This window comes from Phascolarctos cinereus, unplaced genomic scaffold, assembly GCF_003287225.1.
Source record: "Phascolarctos cinereus isolate Bilbo 61053 unplaced genomic scaffold, phaCin_HiC Scaffold_726;HRSCAF=1367, whole genome shotgun sequence".
Lineage (NCBI taxonomy): Eukaryota > Metazoa > Chordata > Mammalia > Diprotodontia > Phascolarctidae > Phascolarctos > Phascolarctos cinereus.
The window spans coordinates 94,249,569-94,272,408 of NW_027556098.1; the positions used below are offsets into that span (position 1 = coordinate 94,249,569).

The window sequence follows — 22,840 nt, forward strand, 5'->3', positions numbered from 1 at the left end:
TAAAAAAAAAATAAAATCTACTACTACCCAACAGAAAACAAGTTTCTATAAAAATCTCATTCCAAAGAGGAGGAATAAGAACTGAAGAAAAACTCTTCTTGAGAATTTGAAGAAAACTGCCTAATTTTCTCAAATACATTCTTAAATTCCACTTAAAATAGCTCTGAACTGAATCCAGTCTTTTAGCCAGGATATTGATAGTAAAAGCTCATTTCTGAAATTCATACTAATTCTCTATAAAACATACATTAAATGGGTTTATTAATTATAGGTACATGCATCTGAAATCAAACATACCTGTGTAACTTTGATATGATCGTGTGGTGTAGGTTCACACAATCCCGTCAGATCAGGATTATAACTTCGTCCATCAGGATACAGATAGCTGAATTTTGAAACATGAAAACTACTGTTAATCTAACAGTAATAAAAAGGTTGAACCGCTTGTAACCACATTTATTGGTCCCTAAATCTAAAACTGTCAAACATATTATGTTCAAAGTTTCTTCCTTTAACACATTTCCATTAATAAAAATCTCTTCCTGGATTCCTAGCAATACAAGGTTCACTTGCAAACAATTCTATTTTCTTTCCCTCAAATTCTGCTATATTTAAAGTCCCTTTCACTTTAACATTCATTCACTCATTCATTCAAGAAATATTTATTGAGTTTATTATGTACAAAGCATTACACTAGGCACTAAGATGGATACAAAGAATGTAAGGCACAGTTCCCTGCTCTTATGGCTCAAATAGTCTGAATTTTAGTAACTGAACAGGCATGAAATAAAGCAACAAAGCACATTTATTGTCAAGGAATTACAGTGTATTTCTTTTATACAGCTGAAAGTTTTATTCCAGAGGTCAACTGTTTTCTTTTGATATATCTGATTAATGTTAATACAGTCTTGCTATGATATTTTAATGTGTTAACATATGGAGAAAATTAATAACAGATTTATTTTGTGTTCACATGGGAGTGACAAATACATAAAAATAAATTTTTTACCAAAAAAAGAAAAAGATTTCAAAAAAACACATAGTTAACACGATCCAACTGAATATGGGATGTTACCTTTTTTTTCTATCAACAGTAAAGGTTAAGAAACAGATGTTCTTTAAAAAGATCTTGGGAAAAGGAAAGACTTTGTGTTTCAGCTGACTGCATATATTAATGTGTGTGGATGTATGTGTGTGATTTGAAAGTTAAATGTAGAATATCATGCTTACTTCTATTATCAAGGATGGAAAGCCAGATTGTGAAAAACCTACAAAGCAGCAAATGTTAAACTCTGACTTCATTTCCCAGGCAGTGGGGAACCACTGAAGTCACCCCATCTTGCTAAATTATTTTCCTGCTAATTCATAAAACCACCCCCCAAAAAAGATTATATAAGTATATTTTGAATGAAGTGAATGTCCTCTCTTTTCTACATGAAGATTACAAATACAATCCCCTGGCAATGTGTCCCAAGAGGCTCACTCTTATGAACAGCTTTATGGATGACTTGCTAAGAATATTCTCAACATCTGGAGGTCACAGCAAATTACCTGGAATTGAAAATACACTTTTGAGGAGAAACTTTTTTTCCCAAAATAACTCTGGCAAAATGAAAAAATAAAATTATCTTTTAAAAGTGGAGAAACTTCAATAGGAATAAATGAAAAGTAGCTGAGAACAAATTGTGCCCACTATAATTTGGCAAGCTCTCCCCTTTCTATACTCACTATGACCCACTCTATTTCAGCTCATAATTTTTTTTTAATTAAAAATGAAAAGTTAATAATTTTTGTTTCTGTATCATCTTAATTTCCAAATATATCCCTCCCCTTAACCCCTAACAGTGAGGCATCCTTTATTTTAAAAAAAGTGTTTTTTTAAATAACAAAGGAGAGACAGAAAAGCAGTTACGAAAAACAAAAATATCAACTGAGGCTGACAGTATAGGCAATGTTCCACACCCATGGTGCAATATCTCTGCAAAGAAAGAAGGGACATGTATAATTTAATTACAAAGCATGCCATTTAGAGTTTGGGTTTTTTATTTTGTTCTGTTTTGTTTGCTTTTGTTGTTTCCATTGACATTGCTTTAGTAACAGTGTATCCCTTATCACTTTCTAATTGATAACAGGCAACATCTCCAAACTGCTCTGCCTTGCCCTCATTTTCTACCTTTCAATACTAATGTCAGTACATCAATGAATAAACATTTTTAAGCACCTACTATGTTCCAGGCACTGTCAGATTAATTTCTTGATGCAGAACTAAGAATATATCACTGTCTTGCTCAAAAACATTTCATGTGTCCCTCTTGCCTAAAGGACAAAGTTGAAAGTCTTTAGGCCTGATATCTAAGTCCCTTCATAATCTGGTTCCAATTTACCTTTCCAGCATGATATTACACTACATAATGGTCATATGTCCCACATTCCAGCCAAAATGCACCACCTGTTTTGCCTCAGAGATATTCTCCTTCCTGGAGACATTTTCCCATCTCTCTGCTTTTCGCATATCCCATTCCCTCTACTTGGAATCCTTTTTTGTCTCTCCCTCACGTACTAATACCCAGCCCCCAATTCATTCAAAGCAGAAAGGAAATATCATCTCTTCCACAAAGCGTGTGGGGAGGATGGTTTCATTTTTATCTTCATATCTCTAACACCTAAAATAAGCCATGTCCATCAAATCCTGTAGTACTAAATTGAAAGATTTCCCTCCTCTGACCTCTCGTAAGAATTTGTTCTCCTTTTTACATTATATTTATTTGCACACATCTCATCAAACAGGCTTGCATGTTTACTAAGAGCAATAACAGTGTCTTACACCTCTGTGTTCCATCCCACCTCCCTCCTCACCCATCACAGGGCTTTATACAAGGTAAGTACTCAATAAATGCTTGTTGAATAAAATTTGGGGAGATGGGGAAAAGGTACAAGCAATACTAATATAGGATGGGTCAGGAAGAGCCGGCAAGATAAGGACCTAGGGATGGTGGTCATAGTTGACTGCAATCTGAATGAGTGAGCCATGCAGTGCCATTTTGGGGGAGGAGAGAAGCCAACATGATCCTAGGGTGTAATAAAAATGATGACATGCAAGGGCTGCGGGGGGGTAATTTTTTTACTTTTATACCCTCATTAAGGTATTGTGTCCCATTCTGGTCATCAGACTTTTAAAAGGATGTGGAAAACCTAGAAAGGATTCAGAAAAAGAGTGACAAGGAAAATTAAAGGGATGGAAACTAAGTTCCAGAGGAAATGTTAAGGAAATTGGGGCTGGTGAGCCAATAAGAGAGAAGGCTACTCTCGTCAAGCACATGGAAATGAAACTGATCCACTGTTCTCCATGACTGCGAAGGACTAAACAAGAAGAAAGCAATAATAAAGGCAGCCCTCAGTAGGATTTCAGAATAATCATTTCAGTATCTGCCCAAAATGGTATATACTGAAATTGGCCAAAGTATTCTTAGAGCTTCTATCCCTACTTACCACCATTAAAATATCATCTATCCTGGATATTTTACACATTTATCTTCCTAAAAGCAACTAAACCCAATGATCCCGTGTCCCATGTCATTCCTTTATGTTTTATGATCATATTTTAATACAACACATATATTAATAATCATTTTAAGGTTTCTAAAGCACTCTACAGAAATTATCTCATTTGATTTTCACAACACTGGAAGGTAAATACACCAGATATCATAACTGTATTTTACAGATAAGAAAAATGAGGCTCAAAAAGGTTAAGGAAAATAACTTCCACATGTTCATGTGATGTCAGAAGAAGCAAAAGAATTCTGCTTTTTTGCTGACCAATTCCAGCACATCTTCTACAACACCATTTTGCAGCTCCTTACTTAAGTATGTGCATACAAACAAACAGAGCCAGTGTCAAAATCATTTATAGCTACTATCCAAATCCAGTATGTTCCATTTGGTCACAAACAGGTAGCAATTTTTTACAAGAAGGGGAAAAACATACATCACACCATAGTCTTGAAATGATAATTATTTTAATTTGTCAGAATGTTCTTACTTTAACTCCTGCACTGGACTACTTTGATAACACTGTTTTAATTTTACATTCTTAGTTTTTGAAAGATGGCAAAGTCCAATGGCTTCTACTGGGTATCATTTAGCTAAATATGAGATAAGCCTGGCTACGGATATTAGCTATGAAAATGAGAAATTATGGCAAAGTTATCCCATCTATGGTCCATTTAGACCAGGGGTGGAGAAACTATGGCCTGCCTGGGTTTTGTTTGTTCGCTTGTTTTCAGTAAGTACAAGATAAGATTGTTTTTACATTTTAAAAAAAGTTTATATTTTAAAATGTAAAAAAAAAATTCTTCACTCACAGGCTATACAAAAACAGGAGTGACAGGTTTGTCCCATGAGCCAAATTGGGTTTGCTAATCTATGATCTAGATTCCAAGGCTTCTTAAACTTTTTCCACTCACAACCCCTTTAAGCATTTATTAAATGTGGGTTGCGACCCAGTTTAAGAAGAGCTGAGACTATCACCTCTCATAAATGTTCTCAGAAAAAACAGCCAACGATATCTACTAATAATACACAAAAATCTTTAAACATACTCTAGGGAAATATATAAATAATTCAAATATAAACAGTGAATTTAGACAAATACTAGTTTCAGATGCTCATTAATACTTTAGTATTTAGTATGGCACTAGTACTGCCATACTGATTAATCCTAGTTATCTCTTAAAATCCATAGATGAAATAAAATAAATCATTTCCCTTAAGCCTTACTATTCCTTCTCTTTTCCATGGCTGACCTAGGAATTTAATGAATCACCTTTTCTTCTATAACTCGGGTGGACTGCCTTATGCTGGAGGGGACATGTCCATGGTTCACTGCTAAGCAACTCAGATCATCTATGCCTTTTAAACTACTCATCATAGAATTTGTCAAAGAACTTAGCAAGATAGAGGAAAAAGAAAATAAAAGGAAAAAGAAATGTGTGATACTGAAATGGAAGGCGTATAGTATCTATTTCCATTGATAAGGAGTCTACTAGATTCTTAGGTCTTTATGTGGAGTTAAGAGCATTATTAAACTGAGAAATGATAATAGTGAGTTTTATACTGATAGAATGGTATGCATGCATGTATATAGAAATGTACATATATATATATACACACACACACACACACACACACACACACACATATGTATATACATATGTATATGCATGTATGTATACCCACACACACATACTTTGGCTTAGAAAATTAGAATACGATTTTTTTTTATCAAGATGAGCTATCTGGACATCAAGCTGGTGTTATGACTAACAATAATAATGATAATGATGATGATGATGATGATGATAATCCTGACTAACATTTATTTAGTACCTACCATGCACCAAGCACATTGCTTTACAATTATTATCTCATTTGATCCTCACAACAACCCTAGGAGGGAGGTGCTAATATAAATAATAAATAAACTATGTAAACTTAAAAATTTCAAGATACTTCAAACATATAAACATATTAAGCTATGGCAAAAGTGGAGTCAAATAGCTATTTCTTTGAGGGAAACCTCCTTGTTATTTGTTTTGAAAATATTTCAGGTAAAACTTACTTCTCTCTCAAAGACATATACATTAAGTCTCTCAATTTGTTACTAAATTCTAGATATTCTAAAATACATTTGTTTTGAACTAATTTAGTCAACTTGGTGGTTTTTTGGAGATAAATAATGAAGAGATCACAATGAATTTTAACAAAGGTTACTACTCTCTTCATGAACATATAAGTAAATGATGCTATTCAGTTGCTCTCCAAGATTCCTACAATCAAATAAATACCTCACCTACTTCATACATTAAAAATCATTCTCTAATTTACAGCCTTACAAATAACAAAGAATGAATTGATACCTTTAACCATAAAATGTTTAATACTTACAATCCTTCCCTGCTACCATCAATCAGGGCTTGAAATAAAGGTTTATTGTGAGGTATGGTCTGTAAGATGTTACCATCTCCTGTGACATATCCGATGGCCCACTGTCCCAGTCGAGTGCAACTCAACCTGAAAATGTAGCTGAATAAAAGAAAGGGGGAAAAAGGCTTAATCTTTTATACAAGATTCTTATCTGTTAAATACATGCAGCAAAAGGGAATATATATTCTGGTATAGCAGTAAGTCAGATTTAGGAGTCCTGGGATCTATTTTTATGTTTTATAACATGTTTTGTAACCTGCTATAAATTCCCATTTCTTGATGAAATAAATGGTCACTGATAGTTTTCATTTACCTATTTCGCTGAAGAAAATTAAAATTATATTGCTCAAGCAACTTAGGAGTCTCAGACAAAAAAAAGAGATATGCTTGCATATTAGCATCTAAAGAGGCATTTAGCAACATAGAACCTCATTTTGAACTATATCTTGCTTATAATTTTAAAATAATATTTGGGGTTTTTCATTTTATTAGGCAAATTGCTTTAAAAAATGCTTTACTTTGCAATTATGATGGCCATTCTATTTTTTTTTCTTTTTATGGAGAAAAGCTCCAAAATATCTCTGAATTACATTAGTGAGCAGCTAAAATATTTGAGTTCATAGCAGATATTTAACCCTGTCAAACTCAGTATTTCACCTAAGTAGTCAAATTGTTCAGTAATATTAATCAAAGGAAAAGGCTAGTCTCTTAAAATTGACTCTCCATGGCAGGAGACATTAGCAAAGCTTTAAGTGTCTTCTTTATTATTTTAAAAATTTCAGACAATTTCTCTTCACAACTTTACAAAATGTTAACACAGCAAAATATGTTGCCTTCACAATTGTCATATTCTTTATATTTGAATTTTATGACCTGTTAAAGAGATCAAAATTGGGTCAATTAATTTTGTTGGACACATTTAAACAGCTTGACTGCCTAAATGTATCCAACTGAAATAAAAATCTTCTGATACATAATGGTTACTGATGAACCAAGTACTGTAAAAATAACTTTACAAGGCAATTAACTATTTAATAGAGGCTATGAAGTCTGAATTTAATCAACTTGCACACTGACTAGCAGAATATGATTGATTGATTCAAGCTAATTAAACTTGGCCCCTTTCCCCAGAAGCAGGGTAGGTGAAGATATTAAGGTATAACTAACAATCACCAAAAAAACTGTCCCAACTTGGATGTGCATTCTTATACGGCTTACTCATGAGTGAAGCATTTACAAAAGGCATATAAGTAGCTTATTTATGATTGAACACATAGGAACACACCCAGGTTGGTGGTAGGAAAGAGAGTGGACCAATCATGGGCAGTCTACAGTCTGAGGTTGGCTGGATAGCTCCCATTTTTCTCCTGAAAACCATGATAAAGCCTAGAATCAGGACAAATGGATCCTTGGATGGCTATGACACAAAAGTGCATAATTCCCACTGTATCCTTTTAATTGGATATCTCCAAATTATACTAAATTTCTCTGAGTGTGAACCACATCTCTTTCCCTAGAATAATAATTAAGGGAATTACTACAATGATATCTAAGAATGTTATATCTAGAAAGGCCTGTCATTCTATGATTCTTAATAAGTATATATCAAACTCTAGGAAATACTAAAAATCAAATATATCCATGACCAGCATAGAAAACAGAAAAACAAAACCTGATGAGATAGGCACTTGAACGAAGTAAAAACAATTCATCTTACCCACTGGAAAAGATTAAATCCTGGTTTAACCACACCCTCTCACCTCTTCTGGGGCACAAAAATTTCAACAGGTCTCATCATTTCTGCTCTTTTGGAGTACCCCAGATATTTCCTTTCCATGTTATGTGAATTCCAGAGGGAAGAACCATTAAAATGTCAGAGTGTTTGCAATTTTGTTTTGTTTGTTCTCCTGCACCCCCAGGCATCATGAAACAGTCAAAGAGTCTAGGAGGCTTTTAAAATAAATTTTTCCAGTACTATTCCAAAATCTGTTCTTTAGCAAAAGCATTCCAGAAATCATGGCAGTACATAATTATGGGTACATCAAATATACCAAATACTCAAAGCAATAAAATCACTACATTGTGACACAGTACCTCCTGTTGAAGGCAACACCCATTCTAATATATAGCTCATAGGTTCAAAGCTTTAACGTTGTGTAGGATGTCTCACTCTTTCTCACTCAACAAATCCAATCAGTTTCCAGATCTTGACTTTTCTACTTCTACACTATCTGTGACCCCTTTTCTTTACTCACATAGCCCTACTTTAGTTCAGACACTCTTCATTTCTTCCCTAGACTGCTGAAATGTTGAAATGACATCCTCCTTGGTCTCCCTGCCTTAAATCTCTATCCCACTCCAATCCATCCTCCACACAGCTGCCAAAGTGATTTTTCTGAAACACAACTCTATGTCACTCCACTATTCAATAAACCTCAGTGGCTCCCTATTACTAAAAGCCTTGCACAATCTCACCCCTTCCATCTTTCCAGCCTCACTGCACATTAATGGTTCTACTCCCCATACTTAATGATTCAGTCAGCCAGTCAGTCAACAAACACTAAGGATTTATGTATATTATAACAGGCACTGTGCGAAGCTGAGGATTAAAAAGAAAGGCAAAAACACTATCCCTGCCCTTAAGAAACTCAAAACCTAGTGGGGAAAACCACTTGAAAATAACTATGTACATACAAGATATATAGAGCTAAACTAGCCTTCTCTGTTCCTCACACATGGCACTCCATTCCCATCGCCCTGACTTTGCACTGGCTGTCCCCTATGCCTGGACTGCATCTGAATAAGTTTTTTTAAATAAAACAATAAGAAATGTTTACAAAAGTGGCCCATGATAACTAACTCCTAGGCACTCTGTACCTATTTACTTTAAGGGAACATCATTATGAAATAGGAATATTACTAGATATAAATAATACAATTCAACAAATGTCTACAACATGCAAAACAGTTGTACTTTAATGAAAATGGCCTAAGACCACAATTAGAAACCTCTGTCCTAGGATGGTACTAACTAGCTGTGTGGCTGTGCACAAGTCATTATAACACCCTAGACCTCAGCTACCTCATCCCTTAAAAAAAAAAAAGGCTAGATCATCTGTTTCCTTTCAAGACTACAATGCTATGATTCCAAAACAGCACAAAGGACTAAGGGTGGGAAGAGCTGTTTCTAACTAGGTGGGTAATTCATGACTCTGGGCCCAAGTTTCTTTATATACTCTCTAGGGTCCACTCTAGTTCTAACATCATCAAGTTCTACAATTTTGTAATCACTATAGTGAGTGATAAAGACAGTTCTATGAAGTCTTCAAAAGGGAGGGGTCAGCATAGGCCAAATGGTCAATATCAGCTTCAGGAAGGAGGTAGGACCTGAGCTAGACTTGGATAGATAAAGAATTTGGATAAGTGGAGAGAATACAAGTAGTCATCCTAATTCGGAGAAAGGGAAGAAGCTATGAGTCTTGAATCATGGCATATTCTAGAAGAATGTGGACAATGGCCTGACAATTCTATGTAAGAATTGGTTGGTCTTTCCTTCACCCTTCAGAAAGAAAAGTTGCAAGCTTAGCTCTCAATAAGCTATTTTAGACCTGTAAATTTATCTGCTAGGGAACTAATCCCCCAAATACTTAGTATTTTTACAATATTTGCTTTCCCTGATTTCTTAATCTCAATACCTAAGAACGCATAATATGAATACTTAAGAACTTAAGTACAGAGTACTTAAGAAAGTATAATACAATAGTACTATATATACATTTAGATACATACACGTGTAAACACATCAGGACTACAGTTTGCCAATAGACTAGCCCTTTGTTTACATTTTTGTTCTCAGAACTCATTTAGGGGTTTTAAGGCAAGCATACCAAAAGTGCAGCATGACCACCACCAGTCTAAGGCAGAAATAATTGGTCTGTCAGGTTCAACAAACGTTATTTTGATCCATAAAGATTACATCAATCCAGCATTTATTAAGTGTGCTAGGTACTGATATTAAGCTCTGGGGATACAAAGGCTAAAAACATTCATGCCTTCAACCTTAGGTACTCACATTCTAATGGAAGAGACAGTATGAAAGCAACTATGTACAAATAAGACATCTACAAGATAAACTGGAGGTAATTTCAGAGGGAAAACACTATCATTACAGGGGACCTTAAATCCACTATGCTGATTAATAACAAAAGAATATTTGTAGATAGTTATAATTTTCAAAAATAATGAGTTATTCATGAACAATATAACCACAAAGATATCTCACCTTCCAGGTTTGGTGCTGTATTTCTGTAGCCGTGCTTTGACTTCATCATATGTTAGAAATGCCATGTAACCAGGATGTGTCACAGCTAGAAAATTCCAATTCCGTAAGATGGAACCCCAAGGCTTTAAAATACAAAAAAAGAAATTACATTAGTTGGAAAATGCCATATATTAGTTACAGACACCAAGAATACATTCAATTAACTTTCCAATTTCTGCAGAAAAATTCTAGACCAGGCTGGGAAACCCACGGCCTTGAGGCCACAAGTATGGCCCTTTGACTGAATCCAAACTTGACAGAACAAATCCCCTTAATAAAAGGATTCATTCTGTAAAACTTGGACTCAGTCAAAAGGCTCCACCCAAGGACCTAGAAGACCATATGTGGCCTCAAGGCTGCAGGTTCCCCACCCCTCTTCTAGACCACTGTGTGGGGTAATTCAGTGGCTCAATGTCAGCTGGTATTGTAAAAAAAGGATGCTGGACCAGGTGACTTCTGGAATCCCTTCCAGCACTAATAATCAATGATCCTAAAGTAAGATTCAAGAAGCTAAGACCTATGACATGATCTAACTTTAAAGGTTGAACAGTGCCTTATGCATGCTAAACCCTTAAAAATATACGCTGAATTGTTGAAGGTAAAAATGTGCAGCTTTCTCGGACCTCCAGTGCAAGTTCATTTTGTATAATTTTCTAAACAAAAAAACTTAAATGTGACTTTTGATAATACAAAGACTATTGGCTTATGTTATTATTTAGGGGGGATTTTATACATCAGATTAGAGAGAAGAGGTTTTCTTATTACAAACACAGAAATGGTTACAATGCATTCACACCACTTAGCAAAGTTGTTCCACTGTTTACACTGACTCTCACGCAATGTAAGAAACCTAGAGTATTTTTAAAGTTTTGGTTTTTTCCCTTTAAAACAACACCTCGCTTGAGTAAGAAATATGAACATCCTATTTTCTATTAATTGCAAATCATTTGCAGTTTAGTATGCTGCTACACCACCACCACCACACCAGGGTGTGAATGGAAAAAAACAAAACAAAACAACAGAAAAACTCTAAAGAGAAAAAAGATTGCACCATTATCACATACATGCATTAAAGAGGAAATGCAATCAATATTTTTATAATGTACACATAATTTCCACTATATGCAATAGTCTGAAGCCTGATGGAGCAAATTTTGGGCATTTATTACAGAACAGATGTTTAACTCTCTCAAACGACAAATGAAAAAAGCTGAGGCTCAGATAAGTTAAATAATCTGTCCAAGTTCAAACAAGTAGTTTGTAGTTGAACCACAATTCTAGCCTAACTCAAGTATCAGGATGGAGACTGATTGGAGAACCTAGTGAAATTTAGCCTAGAGAAGACTCAGGGGGAACATGATAGCTGTTTTAAAATATTTGAAAGGCTTATATATGAAAGAGGGGGTAGACTTGTTATGTTCAGAGAGCAGCACCAGAAACAATGTGTAGAAGATACAAAAAGGCAAATTTAGGTTGATGTTGGGAAAAACTTCCTGATAAACAGAATAACAAAAAAAAAGCTAACTTGAAACATAGTGAGTCATCCTCAACTGAAGAATCTCAAACCAAAGTTAAGTCTGTTATTCCATTTCAGGTATGTGCTGGACTAGATGGCTAGTGAGGTGATTTCTAACTCAAAAATTCTACGTATCTATGACTTTTATTTTGGACCAAATCTGTACTTTCATCAGTGAAGGGAATGCCTGGTAAAGAATTCCTTCTACCATTGCAGAACACTTTCTTTACAATTTATAGTCTTAAAGAGCTGCTAAATTTGTCCAATAGCTTTACTTCTTAAAGCAGCAATATAAGGATGATGTTCAGAAACATAATAGATTTTAAGTCTGAGTTATCTCGCCATTATCTACTTAATCTTATCATACGCTCCCACTCCTAGTTAACATAGCAGAAGGGGGTAAAAACAGCCACTGATAGACAAGACTGCTTAAGGCTGCCAGTAATTTATCTCTTCAATTTGTAGACCTGAGCTTCACTTATTTCAAGAAGTTGACCTAATGTATCAGATTATTAGTTCTATCACAAACATATTCTACTTAAGATTAAAAAATAAATAAATAGGAATGTGGGATAAAGTTGTAATAATAAATTCAACCTAAATGGGGGGAAAAGCTCTTTTAATTCCAAGGAATGGTTAACAGAGAATTGCCATTTTTGTTTCTTAGGGAACATATGATGCTTATTGTCACTAAATTTCAAATTTACAAGGGACATTCTTCAAGGATTATATCCTTTGTGAGAAGAATAATAAAAGAAAAAATGTGTTTATAATAAAAGTTTTTCAACTTCTTTGACACCTCTTCAGGACATCTTATCACACTGAAAAACTACTTGAGAAGAACTGGAGTGATGCACTGGAGAACCTCACAAACCCACCGTGCCTCTAACCCATATACTTGAGGGAAGGGGAAATGAATTATTTCAATTTTCAACTTGGACAGATGAGTCAAAATTGCATAAAATAGTACTTGGGGGAAAAAATCAATCTAAGTAAACACTACGGAAAGGCTCTTGCAAATGGTGTTAGTTCCCCCCTCCCTTTTTTCTCTAGAAACAAGTAAGCTACTTGAGAACCATGTGGAAGGAAGAAAACACTTTGAACACAGAATAAAAATAAATATTTGGTCTACTCCCAGAAAAGGCCATATAAATTGATAAATCAATGTTGAATTTTATCAAGAAAATGCAAATATCAAAACACAAATGAAAAATGAAATTGATGCTGCAGACCAACTGTTACCACAATTAGAAAATGCTCCTCAAATAATACAGAGGGCCAAGTTCTAACTGTAGAAATATCTGTGTAATAAAATTTGCATACTATGCTTTCAGGGTGAAAATGGCCCACTCAATACAGGCAGGAAAACATCTCGAAAAAATTAAAATGTTTTGACTACTTACGTTTAAAGGAAGTCAAATGTCAATACTTCCAAGAATAAATAATATTTTGTTTTTAAACTGAAAAAATTTGGTTGGCTAGCAATCACTAGATCATTTGGAAATTTTAAATAAAATAGTAATAATACTAACACGCTGAATGCTCTTTCTGTCTTCCCAAATGCTACCACTTACATAGATGAGTAGTTATGGATCAGTTAAGTACAAAGCCTAGCTTTCCCTTAGAGCAGAGGTCTTTGAGCTAAAATTTATAACTAATACTGCCCAGGACGCAATGAGAATGAGAGCAACATGTTCCTATCATTTTCAAGGTAGAATTTTGAGTGCATTTTCCCATGAAAAAATATTAGTTTGAATAACAGCTAGCATTTATATAAGCAGTTTAAGGTTTGTAAACCACTCCACAGACACTGTCTCATTTTACCCTCATAACTCTGGGAGGTAGGTGTCATAAATTTTTCCCATTTTACAAATAAGGAAATTGAGGGTGAAAGAGGTCAGAAGGCCTGCCCAGGTTTACAGTTAGTTAGATGCATGAGGCAGAATGTGAACTCAGGTGTTCTAGACTCCAAGTTCAATATTCCCTCCAATATGCTAAGTTGGAAACAGAGGACCTGGATTTTACCCCCAGTTCTGCACTTACTCCTTCAACGTATCACTTGGCCATTTCCTCCCCTAAGTCAGTGTGGCTGAATCAAATGGATGGCACATTTGGTCACTAGATAAATGTGAGCTGCCATCCTTATCCTCATCCTTATTACTATCATTCTAGGATTAGTGTTCTACTTAAGGTAAATGTGAATTTAACAGGTTTATAATATTGTTCAAATTCTCAACAACCAGTTTTTCAAGACAGAGTAGTTGAAATCCAGCCCTTTAAATTATATTTTAAAAAATTTCTAAAACCTATTATACCTTTTCCTACCTCCTTAAATAACTGTACTAGGATGCAGACATGTGCAAGTATAGACAGACCAAGGACAAATGGTTTATTCACTGTAGACATATCAAATCTACCTTCTCCCCCCACCCCAACTACCATTTAAAAGCTTTCAAAATAGATGGCTTTTCCTTCTTTCACAGATATCTTAGAGATAACAATACTGAGCAGCAAGAGAATAATTTTAATAATTTAATATAATTTAGTAACTTAATATGCTACTTAATGTAATCACCACAAAGGAATGACTTTTTATTTAAAAGGTTCCTTTTATCCCCAATGCAATGCTCCTTAAGAGAAACCATTCAATCCTGCTGATAAATACAAGAAAGTCCTAATTATAAGCAATCCAAACCTTTCTAATACTTAAGCTTGTGGAAGATTCTGAATCCGGAAGTAACTGCCAATTATCTCCACTCTCATGAATAAATCAGTCCCCTGAACACTTAGTACTGCTAACGATCCAAAGACTACAACTGGGTGGAAATGCCCCAGATCTCTAATACAGTGGTCCATAGTTAATTTATTTAGTTTGAGGCATCACAACAAAATATATATAGTTAGTTTCTACGGCAGCCTGAACTAATAAGTCTCCCCCTTCCACTCCTTATAAACAGAAAAAAGAAGGCAGTGCCCTTGGTTTAACAGTTATCAAGGTCAGGTTTATCCATTAATTTGAAATTTGGTATCATGCCTGTGATATACTTTCATTCACATATTCAATCATGTTTGATTCATTCCAAATTAAGTGCCTATCATATGTAAATTATAGATTATGCAAAAGCTTACATAAATATTTTGGGCTCACTTAATCTACATATTTTCTCTTAGTATCAGTGTATGCCTACTACAAGGGTTCCCTCTATATTATATCTAATCCAACCCAGCAAGCTTTTCTTAACTGTCTGTAGTGCCACAACCTGTGCTAGGTTCAGGCATAAAATGACGATTTCTTTTTTTTTTCAAAATGACACCTGCATATGAAAAATGTAAAAATTTAGGTTTGTAAGGGATAATTTGAGGAAGAGAGAAAGACTGCTAGTTAACTACTAAGGAAAAATTAGGGAGGTTTCTTCTTAAGATGTGAGCCTTGAAAGTTAGTCATTCAGAAAGACAAAGGCAATGAGCATTCCAGGCAAGGTAGGATGGTGCAAAAGTATTGGGCAGAACAGGAAATGTGGTACTGAGTCTGGGAAACAAAAAGTAGACCTGTCTGGGTGTAACAAAGTATGTGAAGGACCACAACGAAGTGCCATCCTAGACAGGTAGGTTGACTGTAAAGAGCTTTAAATGTCAAGTTGAATTCTTAACCAAATAAGGTTAAGAGGCAATTATTAAAGGTGAAAAGGTTTTTCACAAAAAATTAACTCGTTTAGGAGAGGGGAAGCAGTTAGCTTAGTGAAAAAAAAAAGGTTTTGATATCCAAGATATATAGATACTAACAGAAACAAATAAGACCCAAAGCCAGTGCTCAACAGAGAAGTTGTCAAAGGATGTGACCAAACAGGCCATAAAAGAATTGTCAGCCATTAACAACCATGTGAAGTCATGCTCCAAATCTCTTTTAATAAAAGAAATGAAAAGTGTCACCCTCAACTCCTCACTCTCTCTTCACTCCCCAATATCCAATTTTTACCAAGTCCTGTCATTTCTGCCTTTCAATATTTCCTCACATACTACCCCCTTCTGTCCTCCAGGACTGTCACTGCCCTGGTGCAGATCCTCACCACCTCACGCCTGGACATCTACAACAACTGCCCACTGGTTGGTTTGTTGCCCTTCCTCAAAATCTCTCCGTACACCAACCTATCCTCCAGTCAGCTATCAAAGCTATTTTATAAAGAGCATATCTGACCACGTCCATGTCAGCCCCTCCCCTTTTCCCTTCTAATAAACTGCTATGGTTTTCTATTATTTCTAGGATCAAATATAAAATCCTCTGTTTGGCATTTAAAATTCATCATAACCTGACCCTTCCTATATTCCCAGTCCTCTTTCATTTTCCTCCCCTTCCAAGTACTCTGCGATTCAGTGACACTGACCACCTTGCTATTCCTTGAACAGGACACTCCACCTCTGGACTCTATGCGTTTTCACTGTGACTGCAACGCTCTGACTCCTAGCTTCCTTCAAATCTCTGCTAAATTCTAACTTCCGCCAGAGACTGTTTTTCCACTTCTTGCACTGCTCCTGCATTCCCTCTGAAGTTACCTCTAGCACCCTGCACAGATCTTGTATGTACAGCTAACTGCATGCTGTTGTTCCCACTAAATTGTAGGCTCCTTGAGGGACAGTTTTTTGCCTTTCTTCAGATCCCAGAGTAGAGCACAGTGACTGGCAATACTAAAGACCTAATAAATGCTTGTTAATTGAAGTAGTTAGAGAGCCAGGCCTGGAGTCAGGAAGACTTATCCTTCTGAGTTCAAATCTGGCCTCTCACACTTATAAGCTGTAGAAGTCGAGGCAAATCACTTAACCCTGTTTGCCTCAGTTTCCTCATCTGTAAAATGAGTTGCAAACCACTCCAATATCTTTAGCAAGAAAACCACAAATGAAGTCACAAAGAGTCATACATGACAGAAAATCAATTGAACAAGCTCCTTGTGAGAGTGTAGAATGAGAAATATATTTTTGGATATGGATGATGCTTGACTATATGCTACAAGAGTTTTGCTTTTGTTTTCCAATTATGAGAAGGTGAGGAAATAAATATATATTTCGTTACTTGAAAAAATTGCTTTTAAAGAATGTGAGCTGAGGATAGGGACAATGATTTTGATATTATGAGTTACCTCATTTGTAAAGCCCTCAGCACAGCATCTAGCACATAACAAATACTTAGAAAGCTTGCTGACTGGTTATTATAGGGTCCTTGTTTTCCCATTAGTTAAAAAGTATATGAATTATGAATACAAAGTGCTTCCATCATAAAGCAATTAGCATTATTAGGTAAAGTTGACAGGAGCAAAGATTTTAGAACAAGTAGAAAACTAGGGGATCATCTCCTCTAAATGCCGCCATTTTACAAATGAGGCCACTGAACATCCAAGTAATTAAGTTACTTGATCAAGATCAGAAGGACTGAAGTATCATGAAAGGTTTAAAATTCCTTTCATATCTCTACATTATAAAAAAAAAATCTTACATAAAGCTCTTACTAAGAATACCTTTATAAAAATTCTTAAAAAAAAAAAAGCAAACACAAACAAAACCTTTTCTACAGTCGTAGCATTTAAGTCCTCACTCTAGCATATAATACGTGAAAAGCATTATTCTGAAATTACTAAAAAAACCAAAACATATAAACTATACAGTTTTTGTTGACAAAAATTCATTTGTCCTTCTGCTAAAGGATTCTCTTAAATTAAAAGTTAATCTTGGCAATCCAGTTCCCTTAACATAAATCAGACTCTCTGATCCTCTAAGTCTAGTGCCAAGTAGGGTCATAAATCAGAATGGCAAAATTCTAATAACACAGTCAACAGGAAGACCAATATTCTATTCCAACAGCTGTTGGAAGTTTATATCAACCAAAATAAATCTCTTTTCATAATAACAAAATGAAATATTATGAGGCTTAAATACAAACCTGTTTTTCTAATCATTTCTATAATAGCTACATATATAGAATCATAAAAATTTAGGGAAGTGGGATGGTATAGTGGGAAAGACACGAAATTGGAAGCCAGAATACCTGGGTTCAAGTCATAGCTCTGACACTCATTAGCTTGTTGACCTTGGGCAAGTCACTTAACCTCAGAATCGATTTCCAGATATATAAAATGAGAAGGTTGGACTACATGATATCTATGGCACAGAATCAAACATCCTTTCACAAACAAAAGCCTATTGGGATTAAAATATAAGCCTACTTTTCTGATCATTTCTTTTTATTTACCATATTACCTATCTGTTTCAGGGCAACAGCCTTCCTCACTAGATCTGAGCTTTTCAAGCCCCAAATTCCACACTGAAGTACAGAGGACAGAGTTTATTGGGGGGTTGGGGGGGGGATTGAGGAGAAAGTCCACTATCTCCAAGCTTATTTAATGAGGTTATTCTAACTTGGCACTCAGTTCAATTGTTTCACTGCTGCAGAAGGAATGCAACCTCTGTCAAAATCCTCTCAATTCCAGAGTCCTAGAGACCCAGTTACCCATCTTACAATACAAGTAATATTCCATTACATTCATGTACCACTTGTTTGGCCATCCCACAACGGATGGTCTTCTCATGTATTTACCATTCTTTGTTACCACAAAATGTGTTACTATAAATATTATAGGTATACATGAAACCTTTCTTTTTGTCAATGGCCTCCTTGGTGTATATGGAGAAAGTGATTTTAAAGAGCAGTTTGAATGCCTTCAGTAATATAAATTATAAATATAACAACAGTATATAATAATATAAAATCTGGATCTAGAGCTGGAAGGAGCTACTAAAGTCATCTAGTCTAACTCCCTCATTTTACCAATGAGGAAACTGAGAAGCAAAGAGCTTAAATGACTTCTCTTGGGTAAGATTTGGTCTCTTACTCCACATCTGGTGTACTTTCCACTGTGCTCCATGAGTTTTGATGAGAAAGATGCTAACTTTTATATTTCCCAAAGAGTACTGACAAGAAAAAAAAGTGGGCCTAAATGAAAAGTTATAAATTTTCACTGAATATAAGGCAGAATTTTGCAATTCTCAAGGTTGTAAAGTTGTACCATTTCAAAGACATATTTCTGGACCATCTTTAAGAACAAAATAGATGTGATTCCTGACTTATTGCAACAGCCTACTTCCTAACTGGTCTTCCTGCATCAAGTCTCTTCCTTTGCCAGTTTCTCCTACTCACTGTGGCCAAAGTAATATTTTAAATGCAGATCTGACAATGTGAATTCCCTACTCAGTCAAATTCTGGTCCCCTATTCCCAGTAAGACAACATATGAATTTCTCTTTTTAGTTTTTAATGTCCTACACAATCTTGCCCCAACCTAGCTTTCCAGCCTCAGAGGACATTACTTCATTTTCTAACACTGTTCCTATCAAATTGGCTTTCCTTCTGTTACTCCCACATGACACCCCATCGCTCAAGTCTCCAGGCCTAGGCCATCCCACATGCCTGGAATGATCTCCTCCTCACCTCCACAACCCAGATCCCCTTCTCCCTCCTTTAGGACTCAGGCATCATGTTGTACAAGAAGCTCTTCTGCATCTCTAGAACTGCTAATGACCTTCCTCCCACAAAACTTTGTATTTAACTACTTCCTATATATTAGTACTTGTCTGTTTTATATTTATATTACATATTTTTATATATGTACTTGCTGTTGCCCCTCCCATTAGAATGTAAGTTCCTTGTGAGCATGGATTATTTCATCCCTTGAACTTGTATAACCAGTGTTGAGTATGGTCCTAGCACAGGAAAGGTAATCAATAAATATATGTTGGTCCATTAATTGAATGGTTCTTCAGATGATCATAGATTTATGCCTGGGGAGGATCTTGGAGATTATCTGGTCCAACTCACTCACTTTTTCAGAAGAGAAATGTCAGGCCCAGTTTACCTGAAGTGACTTTCCCCAGGTCACAAAGGCAGTAAACAGTAAAGCAGGATTCAAAATTAGGCTTCTTAATTCAGTGCTCTTTCCAGAAGTGTCTTCACTGAATTATACCCAAAATTACTACGCCAGAAAACATATGGCATGTTGCAAGCCTTAGGCAAGATGGTGAGCCTAAGTCTAGGAGAGTTAGAATGCCCTAACCTATCTAGTAAAGACCTGGAAAAAAAAAAAAAGCCTGCTAGGCAGGCCTGTTCTCAGAAAGCACTGGCTTCAAATCCAAAAGCTCCCCACAGCACTAAGTATAGGGCTCTATAGCAGAGACCAGGAGAGCACTGACCATACCTCTACCAGGAAAATACCACCTTGGAAGTCAAAAAAATTTTCAACCCCTCAGAAATTGCTATAAAAACAGAAGCATGAAAAAAACCTAAATCTTGGCACAGTGCCTCCCCACCCATAAGTGAGCAGAGCCCAACTTTAACATAAAGTTCAAAGTTAAGAAATAAGCTAAAAAAATGAGCAAATATCAAAAAAAAAAAAAGAACTTGATGATAAAAGGCTACTACAGTGGCAGGGAAGACCAAGACATAACTTAGAAGAAGACAACAATATGAAAACAGATACAAGCAAAGCCTCAAATAAAAATGCTAGTTAGACACAAGGCCAGCAAGAATTTCAAGAGGACTTAAAGAGATAAGAATGGTAAAGGAAAAGTTGGGAAAAGAAAATTATGTAAAGAGAATTAGCAGCTTGGTAAAGAGGTACACCAACAATAATAACAACAACAGCAACAACAAACACCAAAGAAAATATCGCTTTAAGAAAAAGAATTGACCTAATGGTTAAATAGGGACAGAAATTCACTGAAGAAAAGAACTCCTTTAAAAAAAAAGAGAGTAAAAGGAAAAGGAAGTACAAAAACTCATTGAAGAAAAGAACTCCTTAGAAAGCAGAACTGGCCAAATGAAAACAGAGATATAAAACTTCACTGAAAAAAATACCTTAAAAATTAGAATTGGGCAAGTGGAAGCTAGTGACTCCACGAGACATCAAGAAACAATAAAGCAAAGTCAAAAAAAAGAAAAGAAAAAGAAAAAGAGAAATATCTCAATGGAAAAACAACTGACCTGATAAGGACAGATAATTTAAAAATTACTGGACTACCTAAAAGCTGTGACCATAAAAAAGAGCATAGACATATTTCAAGAAATTATAACTTAAAACTGCCCAGATATCCTAGAATCAGAGGATAAAAAACAAATTGAAAGACCCCACCAATCACCACCTGAGATTCCTAAAATGAAAACCTCCAGGATTAGTATAGTCAAATTCCAGAGCTTCCAAGTCAAAGAAAAATACTGCCAGCAGACAGAAAGAAACAATTCAAATACAGTGGAGCTACTGTCAGGATCACACAAGATTGAGCAGCTTACACATTAAAGAAACAGAGGGCTTGGAATATTGTGGAGGGCAAAGAACTAGGATTTCAACCAAGAATCATCTACCCAGTAAAACCGAATAAGATCCTTCAGGGCGAAAATGGACATTCAATGAAATAGAGGACTTTCAAGCATTTCTGATTAAAAGATAAGAGATAAATAGAAAACTTGACATTCAAAACAAGACTCAAGAGAAGCATAAAAAAGGTAACAATGAAAGAGTAATCATAAAGGACTCAATGGAATGAAACTGTTTACATTTCTATATAAGAAGATGACACAAGTAAATCCTAAGAACTTTTATCATTATTAGGGCAGTTAGAAGGGGTCTGCACAGATAGCTTGGGTGTGTCAAATATGTTAGAATGATCTCCAAATAAAGAACATAGGAGTGAGAAAGAGGGATGCACTGGAAAAGGGGAGAAGGGAGAGGTAGAATGGGGCAAATTATCTTGCATAAAAGGAGGCACACAAAGAAGAGCTTTTATAGAAGAGGGGAAAATGGGGGGATGGTGGGCAGTTCTTGAACTTCACTCTCATCAGAATTGCTTCAAAGAGGAAAAATGGTTCAGTTATGTTTAGAAATCTATCTTACCCAATAGGGAGATAGGAGGGGAAGGGAGTAAGAGATAACAGGTAGGGGGGAGAGAGGTAGGGAAGGAAGAAGGGAGGAAAAGAGGGAAAGGGGGAAAGAAGGAAAGGAAGAAGGGAGGAATAGAGTAAGGAAGGGAGGGAGGGAGGGAAGGTAACAGGAAGATAGGATGGATGGAAATCACATTTAGTGATGACAACTGTGAATGTGAATGGGATGAGTTAACCCACAGAACAGAAGCAGGTAGCAGAATGGATTGGAAACCAGAATCCAACAGTATGTTGTATACAAGAGACACACCTGGGACAAACACACACAGAGCTGAAATGAAGGAGTGGAGCAGAGTACAGCTGAAGCGAAGAAGGCAGAAGTAGCAGTCATGATCTCAGACGAGGCAAAAACAAAATCAAGTTTAACTGAATGAGATGAACAGGAAAACTACATTTTACTAAAAGGTACCATAGACAATAAAGTAATATTTTTAAAAAATAATAAATTCTTTAATTCATAAATGGTCAAAGGATACGAACAGGTAGCTTTCAGAAGAAGAAATCAAAGCTATCTGCAGTTACATGAAAAAAATGCTCTAAATCATTATTGATTAGAGAAAGGCAAATTAAAACAACTCTGAGATACTGCCTCACACCTACCAGAAATGACAAACATGAGAGGGGATGAGGGAAAACAGGCACATTCATGAATTGTTGGTGGAGTGGTGAATTGGTCCAACTATTCTGGAGAACAATCTGTAACTATGCCCAAAGGGCTATAAAATTGTACATACTGTATAATCTAGCAATACCACTATTGGAGTCTATACTGCAAACAGACCAAAGAAAAAGGAAAGGGATATACATGTAGAAAAATATTTATAGCAGCTCTTTTTGTGGTAGCAAAAAATTGAAAATTGAAAGAATACTCATCAATTGGGGAATGGCTGAACGAGTATCGGCACAGGGTAAGAAATTATAAGGGAAGCAGGTTCAGAAAAACATGGCAATACCTATATACGTGGATGCAAAGTGAAATGAGAAGGAGTGGGAGATCATTATGCATAGTAACAAGAATGTTTCAATGATGATCAACTGTGAAAG

General features: G+C 35.7%; 1 protein-coding gene across 12 annotated transcripts in view; it reads right to left on the reverse strand.

Annotated features, from left to right (window-relative positions):
• The window catches only part of CBLB (Cbl proto-oncogene B), a 284,335-nt gene that overhangs the window by 143,728 nt on the left and 117,767 nt on the right, over positions 1-22,840 (reverse strand). For all 12 annotated transcript variants that reach the window (XR_013482932.1, XM_078146682.1, XM_078146683.1 and 9 more), the window contains 3 exons: positions 10,268-10,389; positions 5,947-6,084; positions 298-385 (listed from right to left, as the gene is read on the reverse strand). Coding sequence is in view for 11 of the 12 variants with exons in the window: in XM_078146682.1 (XP_078002808.1) it covers positions 298-385; positions 5,947-6,084; positions 10,268-10,389 (348 nt within the window). In the remaining variant the exon portion in view is untranslated. The remainder of the gene's footprint in view (positions 1-297; positions 386-5,946; positions 6,085-10,267; positions 10,390-22,840) is intronic.